Here is a 19449-nt window from a genome sequence, read left to right on the forward strand (position 1 = left end):
TCTGGTTGCTTTTCACATTGGTATATAAATGCCTGTAACGACAGTGTGGGCGTGGCATAGAAAAGGTCATAATGAGCTTTCAGAGTCAGTGACAGGGCAGATTTCAAAGGAACAAATATATCTTTTTCAGTACAAGAGTTTCAATAAAAAGTGCTCATTAAAAAAATGGTGAACTGTTCCTTTAAGCTTTTCATGTATAGCTTGTGTCAATACCGACCACTTGTTCAATAAACAGGTTATCAAACACACTGCACACTAACCAAGATGGATGGCATCGTCAGAGCCAGGTTCCTTTTTCTTCCCTGGGAAACCACAACTTGTGGCCATCCCGGGCTCTCTCCTCCGTATAGTACAAACAAGAACATTTCCCATATGTTACAATGTAGAAGTGCTGCGCTATTAGATTAGCCTACAGAGTCTGAAGCCTCTCCGTCTCTATGAATGGATGGATGGAGGAACCAGCAAGTCCATCGCATTCCCTGTGGATGATGTCTTCATCGTGGCCGAAGGCGCAGGAAAGGGAGAGTGTGTGTATACGTCGCGGGCGTATTTTGATGTAATGTGATCAGTAATGAATTTTGTGTTGCATTAGGGGGAGTGGAGGGGAACAGAGGTGGTCGGGAGAGAATACCAGGGGGAACACGAAGCGACTGACTAGTAGTGTCCACGAGTCTCCGGCATCTAATCTAATGAAGAGACTCAGAGAGGGAGATGGGGGAGAGTGGTGGTAGTGGAGGTGGGGTCAGTAAAAAAGAGTGATGAGAAGAGAGAGAGAGAGAGATGCTACAAATGAGGTTAAGTCTGAACGGAGTGGGAGGACGGGGGTGGACTTGGTTGGATATGGCCAGGGATGTTTGGGAGGGGTGGGGTGGGCTGGGGGTTGATAGTCGATGCTAAATCCATTAGGGCCTTGTGACCATTGCACTCCCTTACCCCAAAACCCTCTGCACCCCCTCCCCCCCACACACATTTAAGTCAAAGGAGCTCTTGTTCACTTAAAGGGGGGGGGGGGGGGGGGTTGGGTGTGTGTGTGTGGGGTTGGGGGGGGGGGTTGAGCACGCTGTCGCTTCCTAAATGAGTTAACCATTTGGACTGTCAGGGCCAACAGCATGTCTGCTGCGCACACACACACACACACAGGAAGCCACAAACTAAGGCTGGTCGTGTGCTGATATGCCCTAACCTCGTACACACATTCAGACGAGCAGAACATCCTACAAGCTTTGAGGTAATCAATTTCTGGACCTTGACCTGAGAAGCACTGTATGCTGGAAGTCAGGCTACATAACAAACACTTAGCTGCACTGAAAACATCTCTAATGAGGTAAATACCTATGAGCAAAACAAAAGAAAGGAAAACACCCAGATGATCATTTTTGGTGCATGCAAATATGGATTTCTACAAAATCACGTAAAATTGCAATGCTCAGAATCATAAAGAATCTCAGTAACTCACAACGATGTGTTTCAGTGATAAGAAATATGTCAATTTCTGCCTGCTCATCACAGTGTGTTTACTGGATTTTGACTGTTTTAAACTCAGACTGCTGATTTTTAGAAAAATTCTAAGAAAGTCTATTTTACATTCTGCTAACAAGATACAAAATAACACTAAAAAAACCTACAGAAACAGGAAAATGACTATTTGAGATGGGATCTTAGTGTTTTAGGACACACTTAAAACACTGAACTTTTCTTAGTGTTAGTCAGACATGATGAGGATAACTGCTTCCAGCTATTCAAGCATCACTTCCTCAGCTGTTCTGACTGGTAGGCACACTAAATGTCATAATCCTGCTTTTATTCTGATTTTTACCTTTTTATTTTCAAACAATATAAATAATTCCCGTTTATGTTAAATGGACCGCAGTAACACATTGTTCTTGTGGCAACATTTAACCTAAGGTGACAATTAAACAGAAAACAGAAAACGAATTAATGCTGATACACGATCCTGTGTGTGCAGCTGTGTTTTCGTGTGTTGTTCATCCTTCGCTTACCTGTGGCAGAGCCTACGATATCCCTAGAGGGGGACTCGGACATGGCGTCAGCCAGTCTCTCTCGCAGGCCTTCGTCGCTCGCATCTGCTGAGCCAACATTGTGCCGTGGCACGCCAAAGCTCTCTGGCCAGCTCCCGCATACCTCCAGCAGGGTTACGCCACGTCCATCAAATGGCCCTGCAAACAAACGCGCAGACAAACGCGGAGTTAAGATTCGCTTGATTACCAAATAGATTAGAAGATAGAACAATAACAGATGTGCCAGTTGTGTAATGTAATTTGGAGATGTCCTGAGCTGATAAGCACAATGGGGATCCGGCCCCATCGTGACATTTTAAAGCTGTATTTATTTCTGTAATGTAATAAGATGTCATAAAAAGAAACATTTAATCAGACTTGCATCAGCAGATGCACAATATTTGGGATTAGGGAAACATACAAGCCAATTTAAAGCACAATCTACCTTTGTTCTTTCAGTATAATTATGTACGAATGCTTCGTTGTGTCAAATCTGTGTATTATATTATCCTTTCTCCTTTAATATATACATTTTAAAAACAAAATCTAATCGTGAAAATACTGCAGCTCTACTGCAAATGAAAATATTAAAACATGTTGCCATTTTCAGATATATCACTCACATATCCGTCCTACAGCCAACGTAAATGAATCTGTGTTAACCCTGTAGATCAGCTGCTTTTGAGTCACACACACAGAAACTTGTAAGTACAACACAATCTTCATGCCTGTCAAACCAAATCCACACAGGCCGGTGCTGCATCTTAATCTTTCTCCTTTCTGTCTGTTGTATTTTCTGCAATCAGAGAGATCTTGCAGTTTGGAGCCAGAGAGTCTGCAACTTGCTCTGTGTGTGTGTGTGTGTGTGTGTGTGTGTGTGTGTGTGTGTGTGTGTGTGTGTGTGTGTGTGTGTGTGTGTGTGTGTGACAACGCAGGCAGCCAAGCAAGCAGGCATGCAGGCAGTCAAACAACTGTTTTATTCTATTAGTGTGTTCATTTGACTGGGTCATTATGCCTGCAAGCAGAGGTGATAAGGGAAGATTTAGCAGTGGTGTTGGTAAGGTGCTCCGGCGACTCATCACGCTAACGAACAAAACAAACACATGACCTCCTGGCTTCAAAGTCAGCTTATCATCATCATCAGTGCTGCATATCCGCATCTCTCTCGTTCTTGATGCCCAGAAATATGTTACAGACAGGAGTGCGAAAAAATCACTGAGTCTAACTAGCTTCATATTATCATTGTGACTGTTTGCTGGTTCAAAATCGTGTGCGAGTGGTGAAATGAACATTCGAGTAGTGAAACATTCAGGGATTAAACAAAAAGTGCATCTAGAGGATGAACTTGGATACTCAGCATAAAGACCAGAAACGCAGCAACTTCAAGGGCTGAAAAATCAAGTTCACGTAAAAGTGTCACTGCAGTTCCTCTAATGGCCACTTGGGGCTCCCTCCAAAAGTGAGGCAATCTCAGAGATTTACAGAATCAAAAAGCATGTTCGCACCTCAGAACAGAAAATGTTCTCTATGGATAAATCCTGTATTTGGTTTTTTTTTTTAAAAGCTGAACTAAGGATTTTGTAAAGCCACAATGAGGTGGGAAAATAATTTAAGACTACCCTACAAAGAGCACTACAGAAATGAGTAGAGATGGCTATAAATGACAACATGAACTCCAGCTGTACTGCCCCTCAAACAGGATTTAAAAGACATGAAGATCTATTCAGTTTTGCAGTTTTTCAACTGTCCTTTCGAGCTACAGAGGACCAAAATTACCTAAAAAAACTGAACGAGACTGATATTTATTTTAACAGGTAGAAAGTGAACTTTGAGCTTTGAATCAGTCACATACATAAGAAATGTGTTGGTAGTGGCAGGTTAGATTTTGGTCTGAGCTTAGTATCTGTTAAGGCCATTTGGAGACTCCAACAAATCGCTTTGTCAAGCTTCATCACAGCTTCTACAAACTTTAGTGCAAAACAGTTCATCCACCCAACGTCTGTCCAAATGTTGAACTGGTAACACACACACACACACCATATGATCAGTGCTTACACAGATCCTGCCATTTTACACAATCCCTGATTCCAGCAACTGTTACAGTATAAATAACAGAGTCACTTCACTACAGAGTCCAATCCCCACTCTCCTACCTCCCTCGCTTCCCCCCCTTCCTGACACCATGACACCCCCCTCCTCCAATCCCTCTCTCAGCAGCAAGACATCTCCCCCCCTCCCCTCTTCCCAAACATCTCCTAGTGTCACAGTGGATCAGGTCAGGAGACAACTGAGGAAGCTTCGCCCCAGAAAGGCAGCAGGCCCAGACAAGGTGTGTCCTAGGATGCTAAAGGCTAAAGGCTAAAGGCGTGTGCTGCTGAACTTGGGGAGCCGCTACAACGAGTCTTCAACCTCAGTCTGCGACTGGGGAGAGTGCCCGCCCTATGGAAGACATCCTGCATCGTCCCGGTCCCCAAAAAGAACCGGCCCAATGAGCTGAATGACTTCCGACCGGTGGCACTGACGTCACATCTTATGAAGACTCTAGAGCGGCTCTTCCTCAACCTCCTCCGACCACAGGTACAACATGCCCAGGACCCACTACAGTTTGCATACAAGGCGGGTGTCGGAGTGGAGGATGCCATCCTGTACCTCCTACACAGAGCCCACTCACACCTGGATGGGGGAAAAGGCACGGTCAGGATCCTGTTTCTTGACTTTTCCAGTGCCTTTAATACCATCCGGCCCTGTATGCTTCAAGAAAAACTGAACAGGATGGAGGTGGACCCCTGCCTGGTGGCTTGGATCTCCGACTACCTCACCGACAGACCACAGTACGTCAGGCTGAAGGACATCACGTCTGACACAGTGGTCAGCAGCACAGGAGCACCACAGGGAACTGTGCTGTCCCCTCTTCTCTTCACCCTGTACACCTCTGACTTCTGCTACAACTCTGAATTATGCCACATTCAGAAGTTTGCAGACGACACGGCCATCATGGGGTGTATCTGGGATGATCAGGAAGAGGAGTACAGAAGTCTGGTGAGGAACTTTGTCGCATGGAGTCACACAAACCACCTGCAACTCAACACCTCAAAGACTAAGGAACTGGTTGTGGACTTCGGGAGGTCCAGAGCAGGTCCACTGCCGGTTCAGATAGAGGGGGAGGAGGTGGAGGTGGTCAACAAGTACAAGTACCTCGGGCTGTGGGTGGACAACAAACTGGACTGGTCATGCAACACAGAGCACCTGTATAAAAAAGCCCAAAGCCGACTGTACTTCCTCAGGAGGCTGAGGTCTTTTAACATCTGCAGGAAGCTCCTGAGGATGTTTTACCAGTCGGTGGTTGCTGGAGTACTTTTCTATGCTGTGGTGTGCTGGGGGAGCAGCACAGCAAAGAAGGACTCATCCAGGCTGGAGAAACTGATCAGGAGGGCTAGCTCTGTGGTCGGCATGAAGCTGGACACTCTGGTGACAGTGGCAGAGAAAAGGACATTAAAGAAACTGATGGACATTATGAACAATGCTGGGCATCCTCTGCACACGGCCATAAACAACCAGAAGAGTCTGTTCAGTGACAGGTTGCTTCTCCCCAAGACAAGAACTAACAGACTTAAAAACTCCTTTGTCCCACACGCCATCAAACTGTTTAACTCCTCTCTGGAGGGGAGAGGGAGGGGAAACAGGAGGACAAAGGAGGGAACAACTAAGCTGTAGTGCCTCTTCACCTCACTGTGCAATACCTTTTGTGCAATACTTTTGTAAATAGTCAACGGTGCAATAGACTCAATACTTGAAATGTGCAATTCAGTTGTATTTTTATTTTTTATTCCTATTTATTCTATTTATCCCCTTCGTATATTTTATTTATATTGTCTCTGTATTTATATATATGTGTGTGTGTGTGTGTGTGTGTGTGTGTGTGTGTGTGTGTGTATATATATATAACAGTTCTGTAACTGTAACTTCGGTCGTTGCTGTGCTTTTTTTTTGGAAGTCGAATTTCCCAGAGGAACCCACCCGAGGGATTAATAAAGTTCTATCTTATCTTATCTTATCTTAAATATTGGTATCTCATTTTTTAAAGGAGTTATTGCACATCTTTTTGTTTTTGACAAAAAAAACATCTAAAATGTTACTGAGTTAAAAAAAATTCAAAACACCCCACACAAGAAACACAGGGAACTTTGTACAATCATGCTGTAAATTCTTCTTCTAGTTCAGCACTAGATAATTACATTCGCCTCAGAGGATTAATAAAATAAGTTCAGTAAATTAAGTGAAACTTTAATGAGGTCCTTGGAGAAATCTGCGTGAAATTTAGAGAACTCATGACACTAAAGGCTTCATGACTTGAAACACCCCTGACCTTTGTCTGTTCAAAGTTAACACAAAGAAATCCTTTGGGTTAATAAATTTGCTGAACAAATCTAAAAAGATGAATGCTGCTTCACACTTCTTCTACACACTCTGATTTAGACAAGTGGACACATACAGGGAGGTTTCTTAGTGGTCTTGTGGGTATCAGGAAAACCCCAATGAGACACAGACAGGATGGGATCAAAGGAAAAAGTGAAGACCAGGACAGAAGAGATCTTTGTTTTCTTGGAAAGATTAACATCCAATCCGTGTGTCCAGGCTTCAAGTACAGAAGAAACAGATGGATATAGATAGATCACTGGTAAATATGAAAACGAGGACCGATATGTTAACACAAGCAGCTTCTGGAGAGGGTAAATAAATTCAATCAATTGTTTGTTTACCTGCTAATGCCACACTTTGTTACACTCAATTGAAAGAAGTGCATCCAAAGATTAAAATTCATATCACGTTATCATCATTGACCCCATAAAGCCACCAGACTTGTGTGAACATCTTAGGAAAAAATGATCTAATGAAAGCGTAACCGTTTGGCAATCCCATGGTCAGCTGGTGATTTTAGTGAGTTGTATCTTTATAAGCAACGAGGCACACTTTGCTCTGCAACACTAAGCTCTTTACAACTACAAAATTCAATTCAGCCTTTACAAAGACACACTCACAACCCAGTTATCCAGCATCAAATCCAGCAATGTGCAAAGCATAATAACATCTCACCTCTATTGCAAAACACAGGCTTTTACAAAGGTTTGAAAGTAAGGCTCGGGGGAGCTTCAGGAGAATCTGTGCAAAACGATCCATCGGTGCAACACGCATAAACACACAAGCCGCTGCTGAAGTGAAGTTATCAGGAAGCTAAGCCGCCGTGTGTGTGTGTCTGATTGTATGCTTTTGCTCAGTGTTATCAGAGCAGGGAGAACGGAGGCTCGTGTAACCTCTCGCCTCAGCATTAGCACCTGTCACTGGCCTACAGCGGAGCTGAGATCTGCCAGGCCTCAGGATGCACATGCACACTCAACCACACATGCACACAGACGCACACAACAAACATGCAGTGTACTTTAGGGTTCTTGCAAATTTGTCACACTTAAATGTTTTCAGATTACCAAAATATGTTGTATTTTATTTTTTATATGAAGTGTGACAAACACGCAAAAAACTAAGAAATCAGGAAGGGAGCAATACAGGAGTACATAGCCGTCTGCTTCCTGATAGCAAGTGAGCCAGGCAGATCAAAGGTTTTGACTGGTGTGGCTTTTCTGGATGATAAGAGCATGGCAGAAGGTTAGGAGGAGCTTTAGGTTTATCAGGGCAGGCTTTGACCAATATCGGTATTTGAAGGCCAATAGCTTTAGGCTGAAACGACCAATGATAGATGGCAGAGAAGCTCAGAAGGTATAAATCTCTTCAACAGTATCAGCAGACCTGTTTTTCTTTTTTGGGAGAAAACTATTTGCGTCTGCTTCTTACGAATGATAAAGTTCCCTCATCCTCCCTTTGTGTAAAAATGTAACATTCAATTATAGCTAATATGAGGCTTTACTGCTAAGACAAATTTGTCCCGTCATAATATACAGTTATTTCAGTGCAACATTTCCTGTTTCCCTGTCAACTAAAAAGTAGACTGTATTTTCTGCTAAAAAGACTGTAACTCTGAAAATGACCCCTTTCCCTTCACTAAATGCACGTGTTAAAGCCTCACGTGAGCCTAAGAATGCATTGTTTCCACAAAACGGACTGTGGATTTTGTCCATCATCACACTGACCACATCACTGTACTCAAAAACTTTTTAAATGCACACATGGGAATGCAACTGGTCATTTTTTTGAAAGAAAATCTTAAACCATTTATATTATAGTTATTCTCTCCTTTAGTTTTCGGCTTCGGCTGTCCACATTAGGTGATCTGAACTCACGTTGGAAATAAGTTATGATTAAATCATTCCATAAAGTGTGTGTTTATCACTACTGCTCTAGATCACTAAGGTCACTGACACTAAAGAAAACAAGCAATGGCTCAACATTAGCTCACGTTACCTAACTAGCTCTCATGTTTCTCGTTGACAATGAAGAATTTCTTAACTTTCACCCCTAAATGATACTTATTGACTAATTTGTGCTAAAAAAGCAAAACTGTCTATACTTTCGCGCACTTTCATCCTGATCTGTGCAAACACTGGCAGAGTTCTAACTTTGTTGTTTTAATGAAGTAATACTGTGCATACCGTCTTTATTTTAAATGCAAATTTAATTAATACAACTTTATCTTTTCACTGTGTTTTTATAAGCAGCACAAGCATCAGCATGTTTTTATTGACCTCTGACCTCCATTTTTTAATTTCTGCCTGTAAATCTTTGGAAATGAAAAGATGATTCAGTGGCTGGAGGAAGATTGCTGTTGTTCACTCATGATGTTAAACCCAGCAGGATTAAAAGCCACTCTCCACCCAGCTGTTAGCCCTCACATACTGGCCCTACTTATCCCTCCAGTCAGTGCTACTTTACTTAAAGATTTAATCATGCTGCAACAGCATGCGTGCACGTCACAGTCACCTCTCAAAGAGATACGCCAGAATGAGTGCTTTAAAATATTACTGTAGACCGTCAAACTGAGGATGTTTACTGAGATTAGATGCAGCAAAACAAAAACAAATTCATTTTAAGCTTTTAATGTCCACCAAGTCTCCAGTTATCAGTTTAGGGTAGGGGAAGGTTCACATCTACCCCTTTATGTGGATTTTTTTTTTTTTTACCTATCTAAATCAGGGGTGTCAAACTTGCAGCCCAGGGGCCACTTGCAGCCCGCGTCACCCCTACTTGCGGCCCATACATTGACGTGAAGAAATATAATGCAGTTTGTCCCTTGAAGTGACTTTTTTTGTTTGTTGTCCAGAGTTATGTTAAAATAAGTTCTTTAAAAAGCCAAAAATGATTGAATATGGAGACGATATGAGCAGAGAGCACAAACATGCTGAGGGATCGGCTGTGTTAGTTCACTGACAGAGTCACAAATAAACAATAATGTCTGCAGTTTGATTTGGTTAAATATGAACAAAATGATAACAGACGCGCCGCCACGTGTGAGGACAGAAGGAGAGGACCAGTGTGTTTATTTGGTCGTTCGATGAAAGGCTTCAGTTAGTTTAAATCTGCGTTCGCAGTTTTGTCTTCTTATACAATAGTTCAAATCTAAAACAAACAAACAAAACACGGCATTTTGGTAAATATTTGTGGGTGTTTTTTTGTTTGTTTTGTACTACTTGAAAACTAAAGTGGGCCTCCGGTGAGATGGCCACAGCAATGGCCCACAGCTCATTTAAGTTTGAGACTCCTGATCTAAATGGAAATCACATAACAAAACTAATCCTGCTTTTAGTTTCACTAAAGTAAAAAAGGGAAAGAAAAATAAAACAAAATAAATAAACTGTCTGTTGTTTTCAGATTAAATTGTGCAGGTATGGAAAAAAGGCTCAGAGTAAAAGAATTGCTATGGCTGGATGACAATAACCAATCAGAGCAGAGCAGCCCTATAGCCGGTCATATCTATTACCAATGTTTTTACTACTGCGGGTGCTATGTAAAGAAATGAGAATAGTAATCTATATCTTAACCTAATTGTCTTGTTGTAAATGATTCTTATTTGCAAGCCATCGCACTTTGCAGTAAATCTAATCTGGTGGCTTTTCCACCCTTTGTGTCAGGCACCAAAAACATCTTTAACTGTGAACCCAGTTTACAAATGAACTCGCCCTTTAAAGGAGAAACAATACTGAAAACGTGTCCTCATTTAAAGGTTATGAAGCTTAAGTGAGTCTCACATGGTTGAACTCCAGTCACACGTACACGCACAGACATGCAAACACACACACAAATGTATAATGTCCTGAGTGCTCATGCCACTGTTTCTGGGTTACCTGTGCAGTAAAGGGCCTAATGCCTAGTTAGCGCTAATTCAATTAGGCTTTACTGCAAGGGGGCTGGTTGAACTAATTCCTTTATTATGGTGCTGTATAATATGTAACAGTGTGAGTGTGTGTGTGAGATTCAGTGGTGGTACTGAGAATTCAGACACTGGGAAAACACACACAGTCTGTTACCTACAAACAGATCATAAATCAGCTCTGCTGGGATGTACGTTCAGTTATATATTTATGAGGCACATGTCTAGAATCTAATGTTATTCAATACCACGGCTATGCAGCAAATCCTGTTTTTGTCTTAGGACAGCCAGTATCTGGTGAGACTGGGTCAGAAGTGTCACTTCAAACGATGGTCATTTACAACAGCAGGTATGATTTTGGAGCACATTTCATTGGGAGGTTTTATCTTCACTTTCTCTTAATTGCTGCACAAACTGGTGACAAAAAAGGAACGAATCAAACAAAATTTGATTAATTTTACTCAAATCTCATTTTCTACTGACTCCATAGTACAATTTTGGAAATAGCCTGGATTTGATACTGAAAAGACATTTCATGCACACAAACTGACTGAAACACAGCTTGAATGCAAAGGTTTAACAAAGGTGCCCCATGCCTTGGATTAACTGGTAAAGCCATTCATCCAGTCACCTATTTTAGCTGTCAAAAGTAACTGGACAAACTAGCCCATTATCAGAAAACATTTAACAAGTTTGATACAGACTGTTTTCTTTATATGATCAACATTATGTTTTTATTGCTGAGCTGAGTTGTAATTGGATTTTTTGAAACAGGGCTGCTGCAAATTAAAACATTAATTTATACCCAAATACAGCATCATTTACATTCTATGGCTTTAACTTGGCCAAAACCCACTTTTAATAAACTATCACCCATACATTCTGGGATGACTATGCTGTGAACACATACTGACATCCCTTTGGGCTGTGTGTCTGTGCGCCTACCAGAGAAAGACTGAGAGAGGGTCACTGATATCCTCGGGGAGACACAAAGTGCTAGCTAGCTGGCAGAGTAGGTTTGTGGTGCAGGGTTAGTGTTAATGGAGATGTAAGCTCACAGGATTAGCACCCACCCATAGGTAGGTAATATGGGAGTGCGTGCGTGTGTTCTTGACAGGCAGGGTCTTTCTTTCATTACATTAAGGCCAGTGCTTCTAAATCATTTACTCCCTTTTACTCCCTTTGCAGTCTCAGTGGTGTCAGCTAAGTGTTAGTAATCTCCATCAATACCACGGTCTGCCTTAAGGCACTTTACTCACTGCTACACACACACACACACACACACACACACACGTATATACGAAAACATACAGTATTCAGACGTGAGGATGCATTAACCTGTGTGTAGTTAATTGAGTCCACTGAATACCCGACACACACACACACTATCTCGTTCTCTCTCGCACACACACATGCACACACACATGCACACACACACTCTCTCTCGTTCTCTCTCGCACACACACATGCACACACACATGCACACACTACCACCCACTAAGTTAATTTGAGGTGTTCCAAATTAGACGCCACTTCTTTGCTCAGTATGAGGTTTTAAGTAATCTATGGTGTCCTTCTTGGCATCATCTACTCCCATGTTCACATGCGACCAAACAGAGGTTTCCTTGAAGCCCAAGTCTGACCTACAACTGATCAAAAGTTGTAATAATAACGTTTGTTGCAGATTTCTGTCAAATGTCAGCCTGAGACCCAAACGACTGAAATGTTTGTACAGCATGCAGTGCCATATTTATTGTAGGGTACTTTTAAACCCAAAACCAGATTATGAGGATAGTTACAGTTACAGTTCAAGCGATCACAGATACTGTTTAGACAGCCAATCAGAATTATAGTTAGAAACTTCCAAAAATATGCCTTTGCATTGGTGAAACAAAGTCTGATTTTGAGAACATGTGGCACAAGACAATGACAAGTACGAAACAAATCTTTTCAGGGTTCAAATATGAGGCCACAAACAGGAAGCAGCGGCAAACAGTCAGATGTTTATGTGCGACTCGCACAAACAGAAACACGAACGCTCAAGTGGGACATGAAATAGATTTATGTGGCAGATAAAATTTGGAGTATATTTCTGACTCACGCCTTCTGCAGATTTAAAGAGCCAAGGAAGAGGAAAATAATTGTGCTGATAGAGAACAGCTGACTGTGATTAGGGGACTTACTGTACTGACATGCTTGTTTGGCACATATAGAGTAAAAATAGCACTGCTTTCTTTTTTGCCAACCTGTTGGAAAGAGCTTTGTGTCCAAATCGGGCAGGCAGTCGGTCATGCTGCATGGCTTGTGCCTAGGTCTTTTAAAGGTTCTGCTGCACTGATGATTGTTGCAGGAAAAGATGGCGTGGAGGTGAAACGAGTAGTAAAATTAAGGTTGCCTGAGTAAAATGTCTTGATGCAGCCTCAATCGTCCATCCTCGGAAGATTTGAGCAAGAATTCTGAATTGTATCGCTGCTGCTGTGACACGTCTTTCCGAGTGTTGTTTCCTTCCTGTGATTATTCAACCGCCATGCTGCCGAGTTCCAATTCTAAGATGTCAGTGTCGTCCTAACTGTGTCACAATCAATCATGCTTTTCCTTGGCATATGTTGTTATTCATTTTATGTCCTTGAAGAGGTGCAAAATTTAATAAGAAAATGTAAAACACAACATTTCACTTCATGGAAAGGGTACGGGTAAACTTCTGCTTCTACATGAAACAGTACACACAGTGTAGTGAAAAAGTATTTGTCCTGATTTTTTTTTAATATTTACCACACTTCTATGTTTCATATCATTAAGAAAATGTTAATATTAGACAAAGTTCTCATCTTTTAGGAACCCTTTGAATTTTCTTTCTAGCCCAAAATGAGGATTATGATAATGTGAAGCGCACCTGTGCATGTTCAGACAGAAGTGCCTTGTGAGTGCCGTGCCTTGCCTATGATACACCAAATCGGTTTAAAGCCAGGTCTGTCTTGGAAATGAGATTTTTAATCTCAATGAGATTTTTTACCTGGATAAATAAAGGACTAATAAAAAAGCGCAACTTCTCTTCCTTCTGAAACCATCTGAATTTTGTCTCTAGCACAAATAGTAATGGAGTTAGGGTAAATTACAAAATGCTTGTAAAATCGACGGGTCAACAGGTCCTTGGTAAATACAGGGTTAAGGTGATGCCACAGCATCTCAGACTTCAGTCCAGAGTTTTGATCAGTTCACTCTGAAACCTTCATTTTGTTTTTTGTTTTGTTTCCAATACATTAGTTTAATTAAAATGTTCATTTTCTTATTCTTGAAAGAAGAAAGCAGTAGCTTAATTTGGCAGCAACATAGCGAATATAAATCAGCCTAAAGGAAGTATTATTTGTTGGCTGCCCACGTCCTGAGCCTGTACCACAAATTTCTTTCTGTTTAAAGGGAGTTTTTCTGGGGTTTTCTTTCTAATAGTGTAAAGTACCTGAATTTAATTCAATTAAGGATTAAAAGTGTGCACCGTTATGTTCTCTCAAAAATCAGCAAAATTAAGTTGGCGATTAACATGCCAAACTTAACTAATGCTGAGTTATAAGTAAAACAAATGGTGATTATTGTAAAATATTTAATTCTGATGAAAAAATGAGAGCTCTATGCTGTGGAACTATTGGCATGCCATGCTTAATTTGTCTATTAAAATAAAAAGTCTGCAATCAAATCTGGCAAAAGACCATTATGATTTCAATAAAGACACTTTAACACAGGGGTGGGCAACTCCAGGCCTCGAAGGCCGGTGTCCCTGCAGGTTTTAGATGTGTCCTTGAACTAACACAGCTGATTTAAATGGCTAAATTAGCTCCTGCAGTTCTCCAGAGGCCTGGTAACGAACTAATCATGTGATTCAGGTGTGTTGACCCAAGGTGAGATCTAAAACCTGCAGGACACCGGCCCTCGGGCAGCAGTAGCAGCAAGCAGGTGAATTCTGTACATTAATATGAATAGACATCTGACTATTTTACAGGATAGACAATATAAACATATTTAAAATTAAAGGAATTGAAATGTACATTGTGCCTTGGTTTAGTGTCTGGAAGAGTCCTGTCTCAGTCAATTATAGATGATGTGAGAGGGCGGGTGTGTGTGTTTAGGGCACGGATGGCTTGGGGATAGAAGCTCCTCTTGAGTCTCTCTGTCCTTGCCCGGAAGATGCGGAACCTTCTACCAGATTGCAGAAGTTGGAACAGTTTGTTGCCAGGATGGGACGGGTCCTTCAGTATCTGTGCTGCTCTAGTCCGGCATCTCCTGGTGTAGGTGTCCTGAAGCGGGGGGAGAGCAATCCTGCAGCAGCGTTCTGCTGTACGGATCACTCTCTGGAGAGCTTTTTGGTTCTTCACACAGCTGTTCCCGAACCACGATGTCATGTTCTGTGTGAGGATGCTCTCCACAGCGCCTGTATAGAAAATCCTGAGGATCTTTGGAGAGACCCTGAACTTCCTCAGTTGTCGTAGGTGATACAGGCGCTGCCTAGCCTTTTTGGTCTGGACCTGAATGTGGGCAGCCCATGTCAGGTCTGAGGAGATGTGGACACCAAGATACTTGAAGGACTGCACCCTCTCCACTGGAGCTCCATTGATGATAATGGGCTTGTAGTCTGTGCTGACCCCTTCTGAAGTCCACCACCAGCTCCTTGGTCTTGCTGACGTTCAGCTGGAGGTGGTTGTCCTGGCACCATGATGCCAGATTCTTCACTTCATCCATGTAGGCCGCCTCATCGTTGTTGGAGATGGCACCCAACACCACTGTGTCGTCAGCAAACTTCACAATGGTGTTGGAGCCATGGGTGGCCACACAGTCTGAAGTGTAGAGGGAGTAGAGCAGTGGCGAGAGGACACATCCCTGAGGTGCTCCTGTGTTGATGGTGATGCTGTTGGAGAAGCACCTGCCCACCCTCACCACCTGAGTTCTGCCAGTGAGGAAGTCCAACACCCATGCACACAGACGGCTGTTAAGTCCCAGATCCCTCAGCTTTGTGAACAGTCTGCAGGGCACTATTGTGTTAAACGCTGAACTGTAATCAACAAACAGCATTCGCACATAGTTACCCTGTTTCTTGTCCACATGGCTGAGAGTGGTGTGTAGGATGTGGGCGATGGCATCCTCTGTGGATCTGTTGGATCTGTAGGCGAACTGCAGCGGATCTGTGGTGTCTGGGATGGAGGAGGAGATGATGTTCTTCAGCAGCCTCTCAAACACCTTCATTACTACTGAGGTCAGTGCAACTGGCCGGTAATCGTTCAGGGATGAGGGTTTGCTGTTCTTGGGCACAGGGATGATGGTGGATCTTTTGAAGCATGTGGGGACCACAGACTTCGCCAGGGACTCGTTGAAGATGTAAGTGAACACACCTGATTGCTACTCTGGTTGGTTGGTTGGTTATAGTGCCCATATTGTGTGCTGAAACTTTACTTCATTGTCTTTAGTCTAAATGACATTTTACTTGTCTAATTCACTAATTAACTAATGATCTGCATGATAGCACATCATTAAAATCTGAGCAGATATTAGGTCGATTGAAATGACGCTCTATCGTACTGACATCATTTTTGTGATTTAAAACAAAAAAGAAACATTATTAGAAATGTTTTATCAGTTCTTGAAACTACACTGCAGATAAACAAACAACCAAAGTCATCATTTTGCCTCACTCAGCGTCATCGCAGAGCCAGTACAAAGCATCTTTCATCTGGTCAGAGACGTGGCGCCCACACAACTAAAATTCCCTTCTGGGCGCTAGACATTGTTTTCCATCAAACCAAAACAAAGATTGGGGAGTGTACACTTCACAGTGCTAGCATGGCCAGCTAATTGATTTCAGGCTGGATCGTGTTGCTGTGTAATGGAGCAGGCTAACGTGATGATGAAGCTGGGATGGTCATGGTGATGACTTTCACAGGGGCTCCAGCCTCATTTGTTTGTTTGACAGGCTGCAGGGTTGTGTGTGTGCGGGTGTGTTTCTCCATTTGGCATAAAGAATATGGATTAAGCTGTAGAGGTGACAGATGATATGTTTACAGGAGAATGTTTGCTTTCTGCACGATATTCAATTACAGGGTTTGTGTGTGTCACCGCCTGTGTGTGTAAGTGTATGTGACTATAAGTGTGTGTGCATGCCCAGTCATTTGTGTGTTACAGACTGTGTGTGAAAGGGTCACAGGCCTTTATCAATCACACAGAATTTGTTCACTTCCTTCCTCGCCGTCATTCTTTCGCCTTGATTCTAATATTTTTTCTGGGAAGTAGTCCAATCCAAATATAAACTAGTGTTATCCACTGTTTACTGGAGATGCAATGCAGCACAAATAAATACCCTTAGTGTTATTTACAAAACTGACTTACTCATACACAATCCACCCCCTCCTCCAACCTCCATAACTGGGTAGAAATACAGCATAGTGTTCTATGATGCCACAATAGGTCCCCATAAGAAATGAAAAAGAGGCAGTGGTCATTTATTCAAAAGCCCGAAATGAAAAACTGTGGCATTTAGTAGGCACTCAGACAGAAAACAGCTCTGTATTAAAACAACACAAAGGGCTGGATTGGTGCAAGCAAACTGTTTAGGGCTGCAGTAAGAAAAAAAAGTGAAATAGGATCCAGGAAAGCCAATTTGAGTAGAAGATATATAAGTCTGAAAGGCCTATCAGATAGCAGCACATTGCACAGCTGTTTAGATCACTATTAGACACAATGTTACACTTTTGGAATGTTGTTACAGTGACAGTAACTGTAACCTTTGGTAGGTTGATTACACAGCAAACAGCAGAAATATTGTGTTCCTGTTAAAGTCAAAGTAAGCTACCACGAATGTGGACTTTTCACTGGATGATCCAGTACGTGGCCGTATGATGTGCCACTGTGACCAGGCTCTAATTTTTTTCAATTGATGTTTCACTTTGTAGCAAATGTTATACCCTAATATGAGCTAATCGTCTAGCTTGTACTTGCATGTTGTTATTACTTAAGTAATCCATATTAGATGAAAAGCTTTGTTAATGGCAGTGCATTTAACTCACTTCTTTTGGAAGTATCCCACACGCGTCGTTTAGCTTCATACATTCACATACATTTATGCGTAGTTTTCTAGGGATTCAACTTTTGTGCTTGAGGAAGATTCAAGTTAGTGTGCACATTTCCTTTAACATAGACTGTGTATTATAGTGTCTGTAATAAAGTGTTGTGATCAGTGGTACTGAAGTCTAGATGAATCAGCACAAAGAGGAGTCCACTGTCTGAGGCCATAAAAAGATGATTAGTAACATTCACTAGCGCAGCGATGAGCTCCTAATCCTGACTGAAACTCTTCAGGTAAACCATTCCTCTGCAAATGGTCCTAGAGCTTATAGAAAACATCTATTTAAAGAATCCTGAAATAAAAGAAATCTATAATCTATAATTGATTAAGACCACACGGCAGAGTTGAATATGTCAAGATTTTTGTTGGGAGTGACCAGGATGGACCGGAACAGAAATGAATAACACAGCTCAGGCAACAGGTACAGGTCGAGTTATGTGGTTTGAAGACAAGGTTATAGAGGGAAGGCTTAGATGGTTTCCACAGGTGTAGATGAAGACTAGTGGATATAGTTGAAAAAAGAACGTTAAAGCCAGAGGTGCCAGGTAGGAGGAAAAAGAGGAAGACCACTGATTACGTTTATGGATCAGAGAGGACATGGACAGGGTGAATGTGACAAAAGAGGACACTAGTGATCCACTACGGGAACCCCAGAAGAGAATAAATAAAGAAGAAAAATGAGCATGTTTTTCAATAAATGGAAAAAACAACTTTTCACATTTCTGTTTGAACCAAATGTCATAGTTGTTGAGACCCCTGACAGAGCTCTCTTTTCAAGACGTTTTTCTCAGGTAGGAATGTAATCCTATATTCATTGTTGGGGATATGTGTGCTCCTAAATTTGGATCAAATCAGCCTAAACACAGCATTATTCCTGTGTATTATTTTTGTGCATATATGCAATAAAAAAGAACAGAAATAAAATGCAGAGTGAAGTTCAAACTCTGGCTCCCTTCTCACCTCCACACAGCGGGCCAATCGCCGCTTGAAGTGGGGGTGATTGTTGGACTTTTGGTTTCTGAAAGCAACATGTCAGGGGACGGGGGTTTCCAAAGTTATATGACTAGCTGACAAGTGGTTCTGATTGAGTACACTGTATTATGAAGGTTCTCTAACCTCAACCAAGTGTTTTTTGGTGCCTAAACCAAACTTTGATGAGGGAGCCCGCAGTTTGTTTTCTGTTGACTTGCTTCTGCTCTGGATGACAGGCTGGACAGAAGCGTGGTGGTGCATGCTTTGGCGTGCGGTCTGAATACTAGAGATGAATACTGTACTTTGCTTGGCTTCCTCTCAGGGGGGTAAACGAAGAGGATTCCCAGCACCAAAGCCACAGCCCTGTGTTCCTGGAAATCCTCCACAATCCCATTTGATCTTAACGCCCTGCCTCGCCTAATGTGTCCCTAAGCTGGCCTTATCACACAACAGAGAGGGCCAGAGGGGATGGACTGAGACATGTATAGCTGCTTTGCTTGCAGGTGAAGGCTTGCTTCTATAGCACCTGCTCTCTAAAATCCAGCATCTAAGTAGTTTTACAAAAATATCATGCATCGTGTACTCCATCCTGTTTTACAAAGCATGGCAAGCAACACAAGACTTAGGAGTGACAAAATGACAGAAACGAGGTTGTGGACAGAAGGAGAGAGTGAGAGAACCAGCTCAGGTGGCGAGAAAACATTATGAAACAGGCAGCTGTACTCCACGAGCCTCTTCATTCTAAGGGAATAAATCCTCCATTATCGTGACTCTCTCCTGGGTCTAAAAGCAAGCATCTTACAGAGAATTAATCATATTGTAGAGTGAGGAGAGGGCAGACCATTTCATTTCCTCATCAAGTTTGGGGAGAATTGTATTGGAAGCCAAGCAGCCGCCTGGGAATGGCCTCTTCTACTCTCCCTCTAATTTCTTTGTTTTGCCTGTTCTATTTTTTTACTACTCTTTGCTCATCTCCCATCTGCTCCAATGTCTCTGTGACTTTCTGTTGGTGCTTTCGTCGACCCCATGCAGTCAAA

General features: G+C 42.2%; 1 protein-coding gene across 1 annotated transcript in view; it reads right to left on the minus strand.

Annotated features, from left to right (window-relative positions):
• The window catches only part of bcas3 (BCAS3 microtubule associated cell migration factor), a 319817-nt gene that overhangs the window by 26670 nt on the left and 273698 nt on the right, over nucleotides 1-19449 (minus strand). The window contains exon 23 of the mRNA XM_085371717.1: nucleotides 2001-2177. Within this exon, the coding sequence (XP_085227843.1) occupies nucleotides 2001-2177 (177 nt within the window). The remainder of the gene's footprint in view (nucleotides 1-2000; nucleotides 2178-19449) is intronic.

This window comes from Diplotaxodon limnothrissa, linkage group LG14, assembly GCF_057381915.1.
Source record: "Diplotaxodon limnothrissa isolate DT_005_m linkage group LG14, D_limnothrissa_male_GT1.1, whole genome shotgun sequence".
NCBI classification, from domain to species: Eukaryota; Metazoa; Chordata; class Actinopteri; order Cichliformes; family Cichlidae; genus Diplotaxodon; species Diplotaxodon limnothrissa.